Genomic DNA, 19,879 nt, shown 5'->3' with positions numbered 1-19,879 from the left:
TTCTAGGATGCCTCTTAGTCGAGTGGAAGATGCTTGCGCTGCTATGGCTTTTACCCGATCGAAGCTTCGTAGGGATGAAGTCTTAGATATCTATTTTAAGTATAGTTTTCCTTTTGATTACAGGGTAATATTACCCGGTGCCGATATGGCTGCGTCTGACTCTCCCGGGTCTTCTTGTAGGGCGGTTCTTTTTGAAGAGCAATTTGCTGCTGGTCTTAGGTTTCCTTTGGAGGATCCTCCTCGAGGCTTGGCGGATCTTTGCTACTCTTTTGTTCAAGGTATATTAATTTGCTTAAGTTCTTTTTAATGTTTCTTTTGTAGGATGTCTTCTTCTTCTGACGATTTCCTTTCCGGATTTCAAGTAGATTTGGACGTTCCGATGGGTGGTCCTGACGTTCCTATCGCGAACGTTATTCCTGGCGACATTGTCGTGGATGGGGCTCCTGTTGATATCCTCCTAGCTCCCGCCGAGGTAGCGTTGCCTGAGGTTATTGTTATAAATGATGATGATGGTGATGACTCGGCTGTTCCAGTCGGTGACGAGGCGATTCCGTCACTACTTCCCCCTCTAGCATCATCTATCGTTTCGGGGGGAGTTGGGGGTGTGGCCTCAGAGGGGCCTGTTGTTGCTGATTCGGGAGAGATTTATCTAGGTCGAGACCCGGATTCTCCGTCTAGAAAAAGACGTCGAGTTGGCGATGATTCTCCAACGAGGGAGAGTTTTCCTGGAAGCTCTTCTTCTGCTCCAGACTTGGTTCAATGGGTCGAAGGTCAGGATCCTGCCAGTTTGCTGAATCCGAGAGTGCTAGCGGAATATATCCGGACTTTGGCGATTCCTGATGATGTCACGTGGTTCTGTGGTAGGCCGGGTCAGGAGCTTTCCGATCTGGCTTGTTTTCATGGTTTCTCTGTAAGTGCTTTCTTTCTTGAGTATAATATGTTTTTTGTATTCAGTTGTTTTCTTATTTGATTATTTCTGGTGTGTGTAGGCTCTTCAATCTGTTCTGGTATTGAACGACCGCCGACAGTGTGCCGAGGAGGAGGTCGAGCGTCTGTCTGCTCTTTTGGCGACTTCTGAGTCTGAAAGGGCGAAATTGAAGGCCTCTTTGGAAGAGCATGATTCCCTTCTGGCGCAGCTCAAGGCGCAGGATGCGATTAATGATCGCCAAGTGAAAGTGATTGAGAAAAAGACCGATGATTTGACTCAAGAGATTGAGGAGCTCATTCGGATCAATTCCCTTGTTGGTGGGGAGAGGGATAGTCTCAGATCGGAGGTTGAAGGTCTTCATATCCGTCTGCTAGATACGAAGGCTTTTTACTCTGCTCTGATAAGCGAGTATCGCCTTGCGATTGGGAAGAAGCTTCTGGAGCAGAATCCCAATATTGATCTTTCTGGGGTTAACGGGTTGGATCCCCAGGCCATCGCCCGTGATCTCCTCGTCAAGATTTCTAAAGACCGTGTTTAGTAGTTTTCTTTTGATTGTATTTGCTGATGTATTAATTTTGCTTTTTGTAATTCGCAATTTATGAATATATTTTCTTCGTTTTTCTTCGAAATGTGCTTTTGCCTTATCTTTATGTACTTGTCTTGCCTCGAGGGTTATTCTAAACCCTGTTCTTGGCGTTGCTTTTTGTAGAGTTAATCTAAACTCTTTTTATTTTTGTTTTTGTTTCGAGTTAATCTAAACTCTTTTTTGGCGATTCGCCTTTTCTGAGTTAATCTAAACTCATTTTTAGCCTTTCGTGGCGATCTGCCTGGTTCGGCTATTTTGCTTTGAGTTAATTTAAACTCATTTTCTTGGCTCTCAGCCTTTCGTGGCGATTTGCCTGGTTCGGCGATTTTGCTTTGAGTTAATTTAAACTCATTTTCTTGGCTTTTAGCTTTTCTTGAGTTTGATCTTTAATTTATTTTTTCTTCTTTCGTCTTTGATTTAATCATTCGTGGCTGTTCTTGATTTTTATTTCTTTATTGGTTCGTCTGGCTAATCAGATGGTAGCGAAATTGAATTTTTATTGATAAAAAGATGGCATACAAAGCATTAAAGATAGATTTGACGCCATCTGGTAGGACGGAGAGTCGTTACCGATGATGGGTCGTTTTTCATTCCTATTCTTCCTTCTTTTCGGTCTTGTTTTCTTGGAGATCCACCACTGACTCATCATAGCACTTCTTGGCTATTCCTTGGTCTCCTCTCAGCGTCACTACTCCCTTTTCAGTCGGTACCTTCATTGCCAGTGCTCTGATGCTGGTTACCGCTGCCGAGTCATGGAGGAAAGGTCTTCCTAGGATGGCATTATATGTCAATTCCATGTCCACTATGTTAAATAGTGACATGATTTTCTTGTTCATTCCTCTTTCTGGGCCGATTATTACTTCCAAGGTGACTGCTCCCAGCGGGGTGATGGAGGGTCCACCGAGTCCTGATAGCGGAATTGGGACTCGGCGTAACCTTGACGCTGTTCCTCCCAACATTTTGTATGCTGCATTTGTCATGAGGTTTACTGCACTTCCTTCGTCGATAAGGATCCGCTCCATGTTCCAATTTACAATGATAGTAGTCACTACCAAAGCATCGTTGTGAGGTGCTTTGACGTGTTCATAGTCTTCTACATCGAAGATCACTGGCGGCATGTGAGTTTCTCGTATATTCATTATTTCCTTCCTCTGCTTCCTCCTGATCGTGGAGCTACTATGCCCTCCACCATTAATCATGTGTATGGTTCCCAGAATTTTGGATGGGCGCTCGTCTTCCTTTTCTTTTGGCTTGTCTTCTCTGTTTCTTTTTTCTCCCTTGTCATTGCTCTTCTCTTTTCGGGCCACAAATTTCCTCAGTTCTCCTGTGTCGATCATTCTTTCGATCTCGACCTTTAAGTCTCTGCAGCTATCCGTTTCGTGTCCGTAATCGTCGTGAAATTTGCAGTACTTTCTGGTGTCTCTTGCTTCTGCTTTCATTTTGGGTGGCCATACCACGTTTTTGATGTTTTCTTTGATCCACATGAGGACATTAGTTCGGCTGGTGTTTAATGGAGTGAAGTTATTCTCATCATCTCTGGGATCGTATCTCGATTCATATCTTGTCTGGGGGGCGAATCGTCTGCTTTCTTCGGGTCTTCCTCTCCTGTCATCAGGTTTGGACTTGGTTTTTTCTCTGGATCTCTCTTTTGATTCTTTTCCTTTTGCTTCCTTTCCGCGAATCGCCCTTCGCCCTTCGTCTAACTCGAAGTATTTCTGAGCTATGCCCATTAAGTTCGAGAAAGTTGTGGGTTTATTGACTAGCAGCTTGTCCACCAGCTTTCCGAATCGCGTCCCGTCTCGCAATGCTTCTGTCGCCATGTCGACGTTCAGGTTGTCTATCTTCATAGCTTGCTTGTTGAATCGTTCGATGTAGCTTCGCAGGGTTTCTCCTTCTTCTTGGATACAGGCTCTTAGGATACTGGTAGTGGTTTTAGCTGGGATGTTTGTGAGATATCTGTTGAGGAATTCTGTTGAAAGCGAAGCGAAGCTTTTGATCGAGCCTGGTTTTAATTTGTTATACCATCTCTGGGCTGTGCCCGTGAGCGTGGTAGGGAAAACCCTGCAAAGGATGGCGTCCGATACGCTGAGTAGCCCCATGGTCGCTGTGAACCTAGAGGTATGGTCTCGGGGGTCTCCTTCCCCATTGAAAATTGGCAAGGTCGGCAGCTTCATGCTGTACGGGATGGTTTCCTCCATGATCTCGGGCGAGAGGGGTGATCCTTTCAACCTGAGGTCCTCTATGTCCAATTCTTCAGATTTTAGTTTTTTGAGCGCTTTGGCGATCTTCTCTTCTAAATCTTCTTCCACCACATATGTGGCTTTGCTTTTTTGGGGTGTCTCTGACGATTCGCCCTCTCCTTCTTGGTGTTTTTTCTTATTTTGTTCTTTCCCTGCATCTCTTTCTTGTCGCTTACTCCTTGGTGGGGCGTCTTCTTTTTCCTTCTCCCTTCGTTCGTCTCTTTTCGTATTCAGACCGCTTCGGGCGTCCTCCTGGTTGTGCTCATTTCTGGGTGCCTCCGGTGATTCCTCGTTAGATTTTTCTCTGTCAGGACTTTCCTCTTCGCTGGTTTCCTTTTCTCGCTGGTTCCTTGCTTCGTTCCTCTCTTCGTTTCCTCTGGTCCGAGGTTCCTTGCTTTTGTTGTTTTCTGCCCTTGTCTCCCGTCGGCCTGGGTTTGCATTTCCTGTTCTTTCTCTTCTTCTGGGAGCTGTAGGGCTGAAGTTTTCCCTTAGCATTCTCATAGTTTCTTCGTGCCTGTCGTTTGTTCTTTTGGCCTCATTAGCCAATCTGTCAAGATTTGCCTGTACAGATTCTAGTATCTTTTTCAGCATTTCGCTGTGTGGATCTTGTGCCGCTGCATTTGGTGCTTGTTCTTCAGTGCTTAGGTTGAAAGCAATTGGGATGCTTCCTCTTATTGGATTAGTTTGGTACTGGGGTGTTGAGAAAGAGAGCCCTCCGGTGTTGCTTTTTTCCCCGGAGTTGAGAAGCCCGTCTTCCGTCATGTTGATTATCTCCGGAGTGCTTTTTGGGTCCATTGGTTGTTTGTCTTTCAGGTTTACTCTTTCAGAAGTCATCTTCTTCAATGAGATTTGTTTTTGAGTTCAGAAAAGCCCCTTCTTTTGAAGTTTAGTTAAGCTTTTCCCACAGACGGCGCCAATTGATGGAGTCTGCCTTCTGAACCGGTGAGTGAACCTGCAAAACAGGGTAGAAGCTAACCGGACGGTGGTTGTCCGATTAACTCTCCGATGCTAAAGTCAGTTTAGAGCTTTGAGCAACGTTTTGAGTATATGAATGTAATTGTGATTCTAGGCATACCTCATGCTCCTTTTATAGTAGTCGAATATACCTAGTAGAGTTGTATTAGGCAGGTGAATCCTACTTTGTAGGGATTCGGCCGTATCGCAAGGATTCTCCTGATTTGTCGAGATCTACCTTAATCTGATAAGAGTCCTATTTAGGAACGTCTTCCTAAATAGTCTTATCTTCCTAAAGTAGAGCTTATCCTTCCATATGTAGTGTTTGTGTCCAAATAGGACAAGATTTCCATATTTAGTCGTTTACCGAATCCCGGACCTGACGCGCTCTTGGCGGATCATGTGGGATTCGGTCTTTATTAGTGTGTTACCGAATCTTAGAGATTCGGTATCTCCTTCATATCTTTCCGTCTTCAGGGGGAGTCCGGTGTCGCCTGAGAGTGGATCTCCTGCAACTCGGCTCCATTATACTTTCAGTAGGATTCGGTATCCATCATTTATTATTATGTAAGGGTAGTATGATAGTTTTTCTTACTTATTTTAGTGTGTATATATATATAGAGAGAGAGAGAGAGAGCACTGTTTTATTTTGTTGGGTGAAGATTTTGTAATTTAATATTAGCTTCCATTCTTTTTCTACAATTTTCTCTTAAATTAATGGTGTTTGATTTTTCCATTAATGTTATCACCAAGAAATGTGCCGGCCGTAAGAAGTTTAGAGAGACTAAACACCCTATTTTTCGCAGAGTTCGTCTGAGGATTCCGGGAAGTGGGTTTGCGAAGTCCGAGAGCCTAACAAAAAATCAAGAATTTGGTTAGGCACTTTCGCAACAGCCGAAATGGCAGCTCGAGCTCATGACATTGTTGCTTTAGCCCTCAGAGGACGATATGCTTGCTTGAATTCTGCTGACTCGTCGTGGCGGCTGCCAATTCAAGCTTCGGCTGATGCCAAGGATATTCAAAAGGGAGCAGCCGAAGCAGCAAATTAAGGCGTTTGAGTCAATAGAAATGGCAGCAAACGAGTCCAAAAACTCGGGTGTGTCGAAAAATGTGTTTTATATGGATTAAGAGGCAGTTTATGGGATGCGGGATTGTTAACAGATGTGGAAAAAGCGATGCTTTTTTGTCCGCCTCCATGCCTTGCCGACTACAAGCAGTGATGAAGTCAAATTAAAATTTCAGGTAGGGCACAATTTGATGAAAAAAATTAATTTATATTTCCTCCGTTCTAAATTGATAGGCAGTTTAAGATAAATATGGGTATTAAAAATTTAAATTCTATAGATAAAAGAATTAGTATATGAAAAAAATATCATATTTGCGTTAATATAGTGGTAATTTTTATCTTTTTGTAATTTTTATAATCTTTTCAAAATATTTCCTATAATTAATGTGAGTATGTTTACAATTACTTAGTAAAGTAAATATCTAATGCCTATAAATAAAGGCCTAATTACTTAAAAACCACTCACCTTATAACTTATTTTCGTTTATACCATGACCTAGGAAAATTTTCAATTGTACCCTATTTTTGATTTTTATGTTTCGTTTGTACCCCAAAAGTAAAAGTTTTGATAATTTAATTAATTTAAAGATGAAAATATTAAAAAAAAGATATATAAATGATTAATATTAACATTTTATTAGAATATAGGTTAAAAATAAAGGATTAATTTAAACTCTTTTTCAAAAGAAAATAGGTCAATTCAACTCATTAGGGTAGAGATGAAACATAAAAAATAAAAATATGGTACAATTGAAAATTTTCCTAATTCATGATATAAATGAAAAAATGTAACGAGGTGGGTGGTTTTTAAGTAACTAGACCATAAATAAACTTGAAATAGGGTCTATTAATTTAGGACGGAGTGAGTATTATCTACGTGAGATTTCGTCTGAAATATTGTTTACTCATGAGTTTTAAATAAATATTATTTTCCTCTTATATTTGAGTTTTCTTTTAGATAAAAAATAATATTTCGGACCTAAACTCATGTGTGTAATACTAATTAATACGAAAAAAAATTAAATATAATACCACAAAAATATACACTATAAAATCTAATTATTAAAAATTTAAGATGAAGGATATATAATTTATTTATTTATTAAATTCTTTTAAAGTAATTTTTTATTTTTGAGGTAGGGTCCAGGGACTGCCTAGCCCTACCTTGTCTCCGTCTCTGATTACAGGAAGGAGGTAGAAACATATGTGCTGGATGTGTCATTATTATGGAGTTTTTGGCTATATAAACAATATGAATCAGAAAAAGGAAAGATTAAGAAACAAGTTCACTATACCATACTCAATGTTATTGACTAATATGGCAACAATTATTCGAATTGTGTGGCTATACTACCATCTGCTGAATGATTGGCATCTATACTTTTAATTGAAGCCAAGTCCCTAAATTTGGACAATCTAAGCTGATGTTAACTTTAACACAGAATAACTGATCAGATATTTATAATGTTAAAATAGTATTTAATTAAAGCCAAGCCCCACTTTTTGGACTATCTAAGTTGAGCTTAAGACCTAATAACACTCCTATGTTAATAACCACACCATTCACAATTCTAATACTCTAATATGGAATTCTATCTTAATGTTTATGAAGAGTAAAAATTTTAAAATAAATTTGTATTATTCAAACAAATATATCTTTATATTGTTAGCTTTCAAAATATTCAATTTGGTCCAAGTTCTCATCAGATAAAAGTCATATTGTTAACAATTTGATCCAAACTATTTTTTAACAAATTATAATAAATAAATTTAATAAATATTTTGATAAAAAAAACATTAAATTTAAATAATATGATATTTTCATTTAAAATGTTAAAAGTACATTATATTAAACATAAAAACAAATATTAAACAAACATTACAACCAAACTAACTTTAAAATAGAATATCAAACTAATATTAGATAATTAACCATAAGATATTAAATGTAAAATAATTTAATAATCTGGCAAACTATTAAGGGTTAATTTCTAAAAAAATCATGAACTTTACACGAAGTTTCGTTTTAATCATGACCTTTAAAAGTTGCCATTTAAAGGCACGAACTTTCATATTGTTTCAAATTCATCATTTCAGTGTATTTGTATTTACTAAATTCTTCACTAAACCATCAATGAAAGAGCCAACTTATTAATCAACATCAAATCTTATTATCTTTCAGTTAGAATATCTAGGATTAGCAATTTTTAGTCAGATAAAATACACCGAATTTTACTTTGGTGATAGATTTGAAATAAAATGAAAGTTCGTGCCTTTAAATGACAACTTTTAAAGGCCATGATTAAAATGAAACTCCGTGTAAAGTTTGTGATTTTTTTAGAAATTACCCCAACTATTAATGTGTAAACCACTACTCAGCTGGTTCTATAAATCCAAAATGATCTACTACTGTACAAATTATCCACGAACCGCATACTTCGCGAAAGACAAATATTTTGACCAGTGTTACCCGGAACGCGGTGCGCTTCGGGTCGTGGAACGGGAACGGGAACGAAATACGTTAGTTTATTTTTTTATGGTACGTTGGGGGTAGGATTAGTTGGTACGTTTTTTTTTTGTGCGGTACGTTGAACCACTCTTGTTCGGAACGCTTCACATATATTTACGTAAAATTCAAAGAATGTACATAGATTTTGATACTAGTTAAATAAATTTTAGGAAGCAGAGAAGGTAAGTTATTATCGTGTTATTCATGCTATGTTTTATATAGTAATTTAAGTTATTGATAAGTGTCTTTCAATTTTTTTAGCATTAATTAGATGTGTTTTGGTTGTAGAGAAACTCTTTGAATTCTGAAAATTGAATTCAAGTTGACAGCTATCTATTATTAACGTTAGTGTTTTATATTTGTTATAAGGTGGGTGGCTGTAAAAACTGATTATTAATAAGCCCATAAGCCCAAGATAAGAAAACCCTAGAGATTAATACTTGAATTCAGCAACACAGCCGCTTTAACACCTTCTTCTTCACCTTACTTCTGCAACTTTTTAAACAATCATGGAACTCTTCACATGGAGTTCCAGTACGCGTACCAAAGCGTTTCTGGAACTCCAGAGTACCGCGAATTGGAACGCACGTTCCAATTCGTGGTACTCCAAGCTAAAAACGAATTATGGTAACACTGATTTTGACGTAAAAGAAGAAGCGTGTAGAAAATTAGATGATGAGCGAGCATTTGGAATTCTACAAGCATGATATGTAATTATTGTAAGACCAACCCGTTTTTGGAAAAAAGATGTATTACATTGACATAATGACAATATGCATAATAATGCACAATATGATGATTATTGAGGATGAATGTGATTTATATGCAGTAATTCAGACTAGTGGAAGGAGAAATACCGCAAGTTGAAATAGTAATAGATGATAGTACTCGATTTGCAAAAAAAATTGTTCGACATAGACAGATGTAGAACAAACATGCGCACATTGCACTTTGCAATGCATTGATAGATCATTTGCAGGAAAAATATATCAATTCAGATGCTTGAAGAAAATTATTCAAACTGTACTATTTAATGGTTATGATTTTAGGCCTTATTCAAGGAGTCAATATCATAGGCTATCATGAATCTTTTTCTACGCTTCAGTTTGCCGATGATACTTTATTATTTGTTCGAAATAATTTGGAAATGGTGAGAAATCTACTATGTGCTCTTTGCTGCTTTGAAGTCGGATTAACTTTCAAAAAAGTTGGATTCTAAACTGAATAATTAAACTTCAAATTAGGTATCTTGGTATGCTTCTATCCAAGAATAGCTTTAGGCTGAATCATTTTCATCCCCTAATTCAGAATTTCACTAATCACCTAGCTCATTGAAAAGGAAATCTGCTCTCATCGGCAGGTTTCCATATTAATCAAATCTGGTTTGATTTAATGTCAGTGAGCAATGCTAAACTGTTGAGTGTTGACTATTTGGCGTAGAGTTAAAACAAATTGAAATTTGTTCCAAAGTAATAGTCAATTTTCACTTGGAAAACGGTAATCAAATCAGATTTTAACATGATTTTTGGCTTAAAGATCAGTAGCAACTCTCATAATCAGCTGTTCACTTTATAGCTAGATTAATCATGCAGCAGCTATTCGTTCTCAATCAGACCATGATATGTTTCTCTGGCGTCCTGCAAATCAGAGGTACTCTCCCAATTCTTTTGTTCAAATTTTATTGAAGAATCATGGCATGGATAACGGCTTCTACAAGAAAATTAGAAGCAAAAGATACCTCCATCAAACTAAATTTAAAATTCAGTAACCAAATTGAAAAAAAAAATTAAAATCACCAAAAAAAAATATGGCAATTTTTTAGATACTCAGTGTCTATCACCCCACAACTCAAATATAGTATATTAATTTAAAATAGATTTTTAGTGTAGTATATTTTAAGTGGATTTCCAATTAATGTAACAACCATATATGCTACAAACATGATCATCCAAATGAAAAGAAGTTTTCAAAAAAGATCTGGTTCATCTCTACTTATCCTTCACTGTATTCAGAATCAATTCAGAATCAATAAGTTCATCAGGATCAGCTGTTAATTCCTGGCAGAAACCTTTAAGAAAAACAAAACGGCAGTTAATAACCAGCTCCTATTAGGAGTAAGTTATAAAGAGACAAAAAAATGAACCTCCGTTGGTTAAAATATTTATTCATTTTCATTAACTTTTCCGCTGTCTTCTAGTAAATTGTACTAGGTTTTAAAATAGGAAAAAGACACGTAAGAAAAGGAAGCCCACAGTCTCCCAATACTAATAAGTGAAGTAAGATAGCGTGTTATTTTTTTATATAAATAAAAGCAAGATATGTTATTTCATTTACCACCATTCTTTCCTAAAAATGGACCATTCTCTTTGGCCATCGTCATCGCTTGACTTCCCTAATATAGTATCTTTATCTTCCGATGAAGAACAACACATGCTAGCTTCCAGTAATCCCAAGAAACGCGCCGGCCGAAAGAAGTTTAAAGAGACGAGACATCCTGTTTTCCGCGGAGTTCGTCTCAGGAATTCCGGGAAGTGGGTTTGCGAAGTCCGCGAGCCTAACAAGAAATCAAGAATCTGGTTAGGCACTTTCGCAACAGCCGAAATGGCAGCTCGAGCTCATGACGTTGCTGCTTTAGCACTCAGAGGACGATCTGCTTGCTTGAATTTCGCTGACTCGTCATGGCGGCTGCCGATTCCAGCTTCCAGTGATGCCAAAGATATTCAAAAGGCGGCGGGCGAAGCAGCAAAGGCATTTGAGCCAATAGAGATCGAAGCAGACGAGTCGAAAAACTCGGGTGTGTCGGAAAATGTGGTTTATATGGACGAAGAGGCAGTTTTTGGGATGCCGGGATTGTTATCAGATATGGCCGAAGCAATGCTTTTGTCTCCGCCTGCATGCCTTGCCGATGACAGGGAGGAGGTAGAAACATATGCGGCGGATGTGTCATTATTATGGAGTTTTTCCATATAATTGCTTGTGTATATATATATATATATATATGAATCAGAAAAGGGAAAGATTAAGAAGCAAGTTAACTATACCATACTCGATGTTTTTGACAATTATGGCAACAACAAAGTAATTATTCTAAGTGTGTGGCTATACTGCCATCTGCTTGAATGATTGGCCAAAACTATTGCAAGTTGCAAACCTCACTTTAAATCAAAGCCAAGCCCCTGAATTTGGACTATCTAAGCTAAGATTGGCTCCAACAGAAAACGACCCATCAGATATTTATAACGTTTAAGATATTTAATACACCCTCTGACCCCACAGTACTATTGAGCAAGTATTTTTAAATTCCAGCTCTTTAACTCTATATTTTAATTAGACATAGACTACTCATACTCTAAACATTCAAAACCAAAAAATTTAGGGCCTGTTTCGTTCAGCTGTTTTTTGTAGCTGGTGGCTGTTAGCTGTTGCTGATAGCTGTAAGCTGTTGGCTGGTAGCTGATAGACCATAAGTGTTTGGTGAAATTTAATTAGCTGTAGCTGTTTATATATAAAATGACCGTAAAGGGCATAATTTTTGTTTTTATTTATTAGATTATGAATATATTATATCATATATTATTTAATAAAAATATTAATAATTTTTTTTTATAAAAAGCAATATATAGTTTAAATTTATTTAGATATATTTTTGATAAATTTATAATAAATTTTTTAAAAAATAATTAAATTATAGTTATTATAATAAAAATAAAATAATTTTATATAATTTATAAATGATTAGAGTATTTAAAAATAATTTAATATATTATAAAATTGGTATATTCTAATAAACTAAATAATGAAACAGCTATCAGCTGTTGGCAAAAAATTCCAAAATGGAGCTTTTCAAACAGCAGTTGTTGGAGGTTCAAAAAGCTCCAAAAAGTTTTGAAAAATTCTCACCAAACACTTTGGTCGAGTTTTTGAAAAGCAAAAGCCAAAAACTCCACCAAAAAGCTGAAACAAACACCCCCTAATGTCTTTAAAACCCTCAACCTTCCGCCTTTCTTCGATTTCACCCTCACATTGTAAAATCACGATTTGAACTAATTAAATTACCATCTTCGAATATTTAATTCCATTAAATTGACCTCTTTTTCATTCACAAAAAAATCAAATCAATACTTTATATTTTAACATATATTTTAAATAGTGTTTAATGTTATAATTAAAACAAAAAAAACTATTCTTGAGGACAGTGGTGGCCGGAAAACAATGGAGGCCGAATGTGGAGGCGGTAGCCGTAGTGAGGTGGCCCAAAAATTATTTAATTAATTTGATATTTTTATTAATGATTTAATTTAACTGAGAAAAATAGTTTTTTTTCTAATTATAACATCAGTTAAATAAACATGTTGGACCCTCACATTTGGTTTGGTTTTAAATTTAGACCTTAATGAACTTTTTTTTTCAGTGGAGGTATAACGTTATAAAAAAATTCACATCGTACCTTTCGAACCTAAAATGACGTGTCCGTTAGTGATTAGCCAATGTGAATCATCGGACCTAATACGCTAGTGCTAAATTGGCCAGTCACTAACGGACATATGACAGTTCTGAATATTTTCTTTCTCGCACAAATATACAAGTATAAAATCTCTTTTGGTATTGGTCGGCTTAGGAGAGGCGAAGAAGTTAAGAATCTATTTAGCTCATTGAATATTTCTTGACACTCTTCATTCCATTTGAATTTCTGAGAGCCTTTAAAGGCCTTGAAAAAAGACAGATATCTTTTCGGCGAGCGGAACATAAATCTTCAGAGGGCAATAGCTCGCCTATTTAGCTTTTGAATTTCATTGATATCTTTTGGGGGTATTATGTTCATTATGGCTCTGATTTTTTCGAGGTTCGCCTCGATTCCTCTCTTTGATATCATGAACCCTAGAAATTTTCCTCCTTTAACTCTGAATATGCATTTTTTCGGATTGAGTAATTCATCATGTACTTGATTAGAATTTTGAATGTTTCTTTCACATCTCTTGCGTGAGTTTCTATCTTTTCGCTTTTCATTATCAAGTCGTCTACATACACCTAGACTCTTTTCCTAATTTCATCTTTGAACATAATGTTCATGAGCTTTTGGTATGTTGCACCATCATTTTTCAAGCCAAATGGCATATCGTTATAGCAATATGTTCCCCCATCGGCGATGAACAACGTTTTTCCTTGATCTTCTTCCTTCATTAGGATTTGGTTATAGCCTTGAGAAGCCTCTACCAAGCTATACACGGCGTGTCCTGCAGTTGAGATTACAAGCTGATCTTTGTTTGGTAGCGGATTTATCTGTCTTTTGAACATGCCTTGTTTAGATCGGTATAGTCTACACACATCCGGTTTTTTCCATTTGCCTTTTTACAATTACTAGATTGGTTGTCGACTCGGGGTAATGGACTTATATGATGAATTCCGCTTTCATTAACTTTTCTACTTCATCGACGATTATTTTTTATTATCTACTGAGATTTTCTTTTCTTTTGCTTCACAGGTGTTGCATTTTTGTCTGCATTAAGTTCATGGGTTATGATATGCGGGTTAATCCTAATAATTTCTAAGACTTTTGAGGCGAATGTTCATGCGCTAGCCTTTAAAACTGCTACAATTTCTTCTTTGAATTTTAGGATATGTCGACCCTTAAGTTAACTTTTATCTCTTTGCCCAACTCTAGTTTCAGCACATGGCCTTTAGGTTCACAATCTTTTTCTTTGATGTCGTGATTTAGAATCTCTTTAATTGGTAAGGTCTTGTAGGTAACTGCTCGCTACTCTTCCTTTTATCATATGAATTGTTCTTGATGAAGGTGATGCTTTTATTCTATCTTGATTTTTTACTTCTTTGCTCTCTAGAAGAGTTTCTTCGAAGAGACTTTTGTTGCTATCATTTTTGGCATTATTTCATTTTTCTGGATTTCTTTCTTTTTTCCGGTGGTCATTAGACCTGAGTTATTCGTTCCCGCCGGTTGTTTGTTCTTGGGGTCAGTCCCGTCAGAGATCATCCTTCAATAAAAATTTGTTTGGTTCACAGAAAAGCTCATTCGATCGCAGTTTGTCAAGATTTTTCCACAAACGGCGCCAATGGATGGAGTATGTCTTCTCAACGGGTTAAACCTACAAAATAAGGGTAAGATTGCTGATCGGATGGTGGTTATCCGATGAACACTTCGATTCTTAAATCAGTATTGAGCTTAAAAGAGTATATATTGTTGTAATTGTAGTCATGTGTGTGTATAGGCATACCTCAATCTCCTTTTATAGTGGTCATGAAGGAATACATTGTAAAATCGGAATAGGAAAGAGATTTCTATTTAAGATATGAGTCTGAATAATAATATAACTCCTAAATAAGAGTAAGCTCTTAAATAGGAATACAATTCGAAATAGAAATGTATTTCTAATCTTCTAAAAAATCTGAATCTTTTAGAATCTCTGAGTTTATCGATATTGTAATTGAATTGTATTACGATTCTATATCTTCGAATAAGATCTATATCAGATCTGTTTACTGAACCCTATGAGGTTTGGTTTATTGCTTTTTAGGCGAATCTGTATGGTCTCTATTCTAAATGGACGAGTCAAATAGGACTCGGTCTCACTTAGTTTAGGTTCTATTAGCGAGTTGATTCTCATCTTTAACTTATTTCCGCTTCAATGGACAAATCCTATAGGACTCCATTCGTTATATTACTATGTGAAATTGGGTTTCTATTATTACATACTTAAATATTAATAATGTGAAATACAAATTAATTTTTTTTATAAATCAAATTGCTAAAATTGTGTTTTTTAAAATATATATCAATATGAATGTTGAAATACAAAATATATTTTATTGAAAATTTATTAGTGTTTTAGACTAAAAATATAAGTAGTTTATATTTGATATTACTCAAGTTTCAAGTTTGTATTTCTAATTTGTAAAACACTCCTTTTCTTTCAATCAACCTTTAAAATTATATTAAAAGAAGCACCTCATATTGATTATTAATTAAAATTAAATAAAAACAAAAGAATCGTGTTTTTTTTATAATTTGGGGAGGGGGAAGCGCTTGTGGAAGGAATCGAACTCACGACCTAGCAGTTTGCTGTCAGCGCTTATACCATTTGAGTTAAAACCCATTGGTAAAGAATCGTGTTAATGTGATGCAACATCGTCAAAAATAAAGCAAATAGAAAAAGAACGACGAGAAGAGGTCGATTAGATCGAGTCTAGTTCTCTCGAGTTTATGTTGAACGGTCATCCCCATAGTCATCACAATCAATATCTCTAAGTATCCTTCCAGCAATACCTCCCCAACTATTTAAAATTTTATTCAACAAATCCAGAACACACTGCACGTTCCTAAATCGAACTGCCATGACCTAGAGATTAAAACAGAGGATAGAAAGAAGATTTCTAAAATATATTCTAAAAAGAGACCAAGAAAGAAAAAACGGCAGTTAATAACCAGCTCCTAACAAGATGTTTATGACTAAGTTATAAAGAGACCAAAAATAATGAATCTCTGTTGGTTAAAATATATGTTCATTATCATAAACTTTTACATTATCTACTAGTAAAGTACTACTACAATTTAAAATTGGAAAAAGACACGTTAAAAAGGAAGGAAGCCCACAGTCTCCCAAATAATTAAGTAATATACTAATAAGTGAAGTAAGATAGCGTGTTATTTTTTTATATAAATAAAACCAAGATATGTTATTTCATTTATCACAATTCTTTCCTAAAAATGGATCATTCTCTTTGGTCATCGTCATCGCTTGACTTCCCTAATTTAGTTTCTTTATCATCCTTAATTTCCGATGAAGAACAACACATATTAGCTTCCAGTAATCCCAAGAAACGTGCCGGCCGAAAGAAGTTTAAAGAGACAAGACATCCTGTTTTCCGCGGAGTTCGTCTCAGGAACTCCGGGAAGTGGGTTTGCGAAGTACGAGAGCCTAACAAGAAATCAAGAATTTGGTTAGGCACTTTCGCAACAGCCGAAATGGCAGCTCGAGCTCATGACGTTGCTGCTTTAGCACTCAGAGGACGAGCTGCTTGCTTGAATTTCGCTGACTCGTCGTGGCGGCTGCCGATTCCAGCTTCCAGTGATGCCAAAGATATTCAAAAGGCGGCAGCCGAAGCAGCAAAAGCGTTTGAGCCAATAGAGACAGAAGCAGACGAGTCCAGAAACTCGGGTGTGTCGGAAAATGTGGTTTATATGGACGAAGAGGCGGTTTTCGGAATGCCGGGATTGTTAACAGATATGGCGAAAGCGATGCTTTTGTCTCCGCCTCCATGCCTTGCCGATAGCAGGGAGGAGGTAGAAACATATGCAGCGGATGAGTCATTATGGAGTTTTTCCATATAATTGCTATATATTATAAATATGAATCAGATTAAAAAACAAGCTCACTGTACAGTACTCAGTGTTTTTGAATAGTATGGGAAAAGTAGTTATTTTAATTGTGTGGCTATACTAACATCTGCTTGAATGACTGGCCTCAATTCTTACAACCCTCACTTCATTTTGAAGCCAAGCCCTAAATTTGGACTATGTAAGCTGATGTCAACTCCAACAGAAAACGACCCATCAGATATTTATAATGGTATAGATATTTCTTAGGGCTTCTTAGACAACTGCCCTATTTTTTTTAAAATAATTGCAAATCTAGCTTTCTACGTGCTGTTCATAAAACTATTTATAAACTTCTGTTCATTATTACCTTTACCTTTGCTAGTTAGTTCCGCCAACAAATAGAGGAACAATTGGAGTGTGTATAGGTTATCACTGAAATGTAGAATCTCTCCTCTACATGCTTAATTAATAATATTTCCGGTCATGTAATTTTGTATATATTGTAATTTTGTTGTTAAATGGATATAGACTGTCAAATTGTATCAAATTCAATGTGAATATATTAGTACACAAATCCTTATGAATTTTGCATGTTCCCATGAAATTTAATGAGGAATGCGTTAGGTGAGAAAAATAATAGGAAAATGATATTTTAACCTATCTTGGTGTACCGTCTTACATGACACGTTTTTTTTTGCTCAATTTCTATCCAAAAGTATATAATTTAATTATTTTTTTAAATTAATCCGCTCGTACGTTGCCACATCATGTGATACAATAAGGTGGGTTAATGTGGGTTAAATAGTATTACTCTAAATAATAGATTAACATTTTGGGTGTAAAATATGGTGAAAATGAACTTCACTTTTGATTTACTTTTGATTTGTCTTCGGTTTACTTTCAATTTATTTTGAATTTTCACTTAAAGTGGAAAAAATAAGCTTATTTTCAGTTGATGTGTCTACTTTTAATATAATGTTATTTTAATTTTAGTATAGTTTACCAACGAGTTGTAGCTCAAATGGTATAAGCGCTGGGCAGTAAATGCCAAAGTCGTGGGTTCAAATCCTCCCACAAGCGCTCTCCCCTCCCCAATTATAAAAGAAAAGATAGTATACTTTGAAAAATGGTGGATATAAATTTGGTATATATATTTTTAGTATCCTATTTGTATAATTTCCAATACATCGTTATTTTATTTTATTTTGATAATTTGGGGAAGGGGGAGTGCTTGTGGGAGGAAACGAACCCACGACCTAGCAGTTTGCTGCTTAGCGCTTATGGCAATTGAGCTATAGCTCATTGGTATACAACGTTAGTTTATATTTGTATAATTTTCTTCCTTAATCTTTCTCCATTGAAGATCGTTCTTTGTCTGTCTCATCATCAACTCTGATATCCTCTTTTTCTCCTTCATCTCGACGCCGAAATCTTTCCGCCGTGCTCAAGCCGCCAACACGCACTACTGTACCATCCTCTAACTCTGATACCACAACGGTAATGCCAACGACATCAACTTCTCCAACGATGGTCTGTGCCGTAGACGGCGATCTACATTAAATAATTCAAGCGATCTATATTTTCTGGGTCTAATTTGGATAATCTTCAAAATATATTGGCTGATGGTAGAAAATTAACTTATTATCTTTTTAGTCTTTCCTTTTCAATATTATTTTATAAGTCCAAACAATATTATTAGAAGCAATATATAATGTATTTTTTGTTCTTTTAATTATTTGATTGTTACAATTAAATAAATATTTTTTTAATTGAAAAAAATAACTGGAGTAAATTTCTTACTTTTTATGTACATGATATGAATTTTTATTTTTAGATATAAAATAATTTTACAAAAAAATCAAGTGTTAAAAAACTCAACATCATTAAGTTAATACACTGCTCAAATCATATAAAAAGATACTGTTAGGGTCAATTTTAAAAAATCCATCCAACAATACAAAATTACAACCTAATATAATTAGCTATCCACACAATTTGAGAGATCAAATTTGTATAGCTTAATTATTTCTTAAAAGATCTATATTAAAATTGTCAGCATAGGTGTCTTCAAAGGATATACGAGGTTCGAAAACGTAAATTTATTGCATTTTAATTTAATAAATATTACAATTGGTTAGAGAATAGCATTATAAAATATGTACAATTTTATTTGTATTGTTACCCTTGTTCATTGAAACGTTGTGAAAAAAGATACATTATTTTCATTAAAAATATTATAAAATTATTATGCAGCAATTTTACAAGTCGAAAGATCAAAATAGAATTTTATGATATATTTATATTAATTTTTTTAAAAAATAAAATATTATTAATTTATATTTTTTATTTAAAAGTATACTCTATATATATTTTAATTTGGACCTCCCTACAAATAAAGTTTGTATCCGTCACTACCCACCAGTAACCTTAATAATTTATTATCCAATACCATTTGAGTTACAACTCGATTTGATGTCATATTGTTTCACTAATTATAAATAAAAAATTATCATTTGAAAAGATGCCACACTTTAGAAGTAAATGAAATATGTATTATTATTTTTTTTATAAATGAAATTACTAAAGAATGTTTTGAATAAAATACCAATGAAAACGTCGAAATATTGTATATTTTAGTATACATGTTAATATTTTATATAAATACAATTATTTAGTGTTTTAAATTGAAAAGTAGTACAGTCGACCCTCTAATAGTTAATATTTAATAAATTAATAATTCTAATAATAAATAGAAAATTAAGGAAACCAACTTCGTTCCACGTCAGATAATTAATAATTCTATTATTTAATAATTAATAAAATTTAAAATTTATTTTATAGGAATATTAATTATTAGATAGATTTTTCTAAGGAAATATATAACAATTGATGATTTATTTGGAACAACATTAATCTTAATTCATAAGGTGGAAGCTGAAATAGCATCAAATTATGACTTTCTTTTTCGTTTGAGAAAATTTTAAGGAAAGTTATTAGATGAATAAATAAAAGCAAGTGAAGCATCTCTAGTACAAAAAGATATTAAAAGTTATTGTACTTAATGCATACAACTTCTTGATAATTATTTTTTGAACAAAGGATCATTTTCACCCCTCATCTTGCGTCAAAGTATCAAAAAAGTCCAAAGCTGGAAAACCGGATCACTTATACCCTGAACTTGTGTAAACCGGATCAAAAAAGCCCCTTTGCTGACGTGACGCTCTAATTGGAGAGTGAGATTTAAACCAATCTCTAATTAATCAT

General features: G+C 35.1%; 1 protein-coding gene and 1 pseudogene across 1 annotated transcript; both read left to right on the top strand.

The window, feature by feature from the left end:
* Positions 1-5,425: 5,425 nt before the first annotated feature.
* LOC126668683 (dehydration-responsive element-binding protein 1A-like) lies at positions 5,426-8,598 on the top strand (annotated as a pseudogene).
* Positions 8,599-10,639: 2,041 nt separating this feature from the next.
* Positions 10,640-16,722, top strand: LOC126668682 (uncharacterized). The gene is made up of 6 exons (XM_050361866.2): positions 10,640-11,252; positions 11,689-11,732; positions 13,766-13,915; positions 14,019-14,023; positions 14,124-14,251; positions 15,937-16,722. The coding sequence occupies exons 1-6, from the start codon at positions 10,714-10,716 to the stop codon at positions 16,625-16,627; spliced, it is 1,557 nt and encodes a 518-aa protein (XP_050217823.1). The 5' UTR covers positions 10,640-10,713; the 3' UTR covers positions 16,628-16,722.
* Positions 16,723-19,879: the final 3,157 nt, after the last annotated feature.

Source organism: Mercurialis annua, linkage group LG2, assembly GCF_937616625.2.
Source record: "Mercurialis annua linkage group LG2, ddMerAnnu1.2, whole genome shotgun sequence".
NCBI lineage: Eukaryota > Viridiplantae > Streptophyta > Magnoliopsida > Malpighiales > Euphorbiaceae > Mercurialis > Mercurialis annua.
Note: the sequence above shows the minus strand (reverse complement) of the source record. Positions and strands in the feature narration are given on the sequence as shown.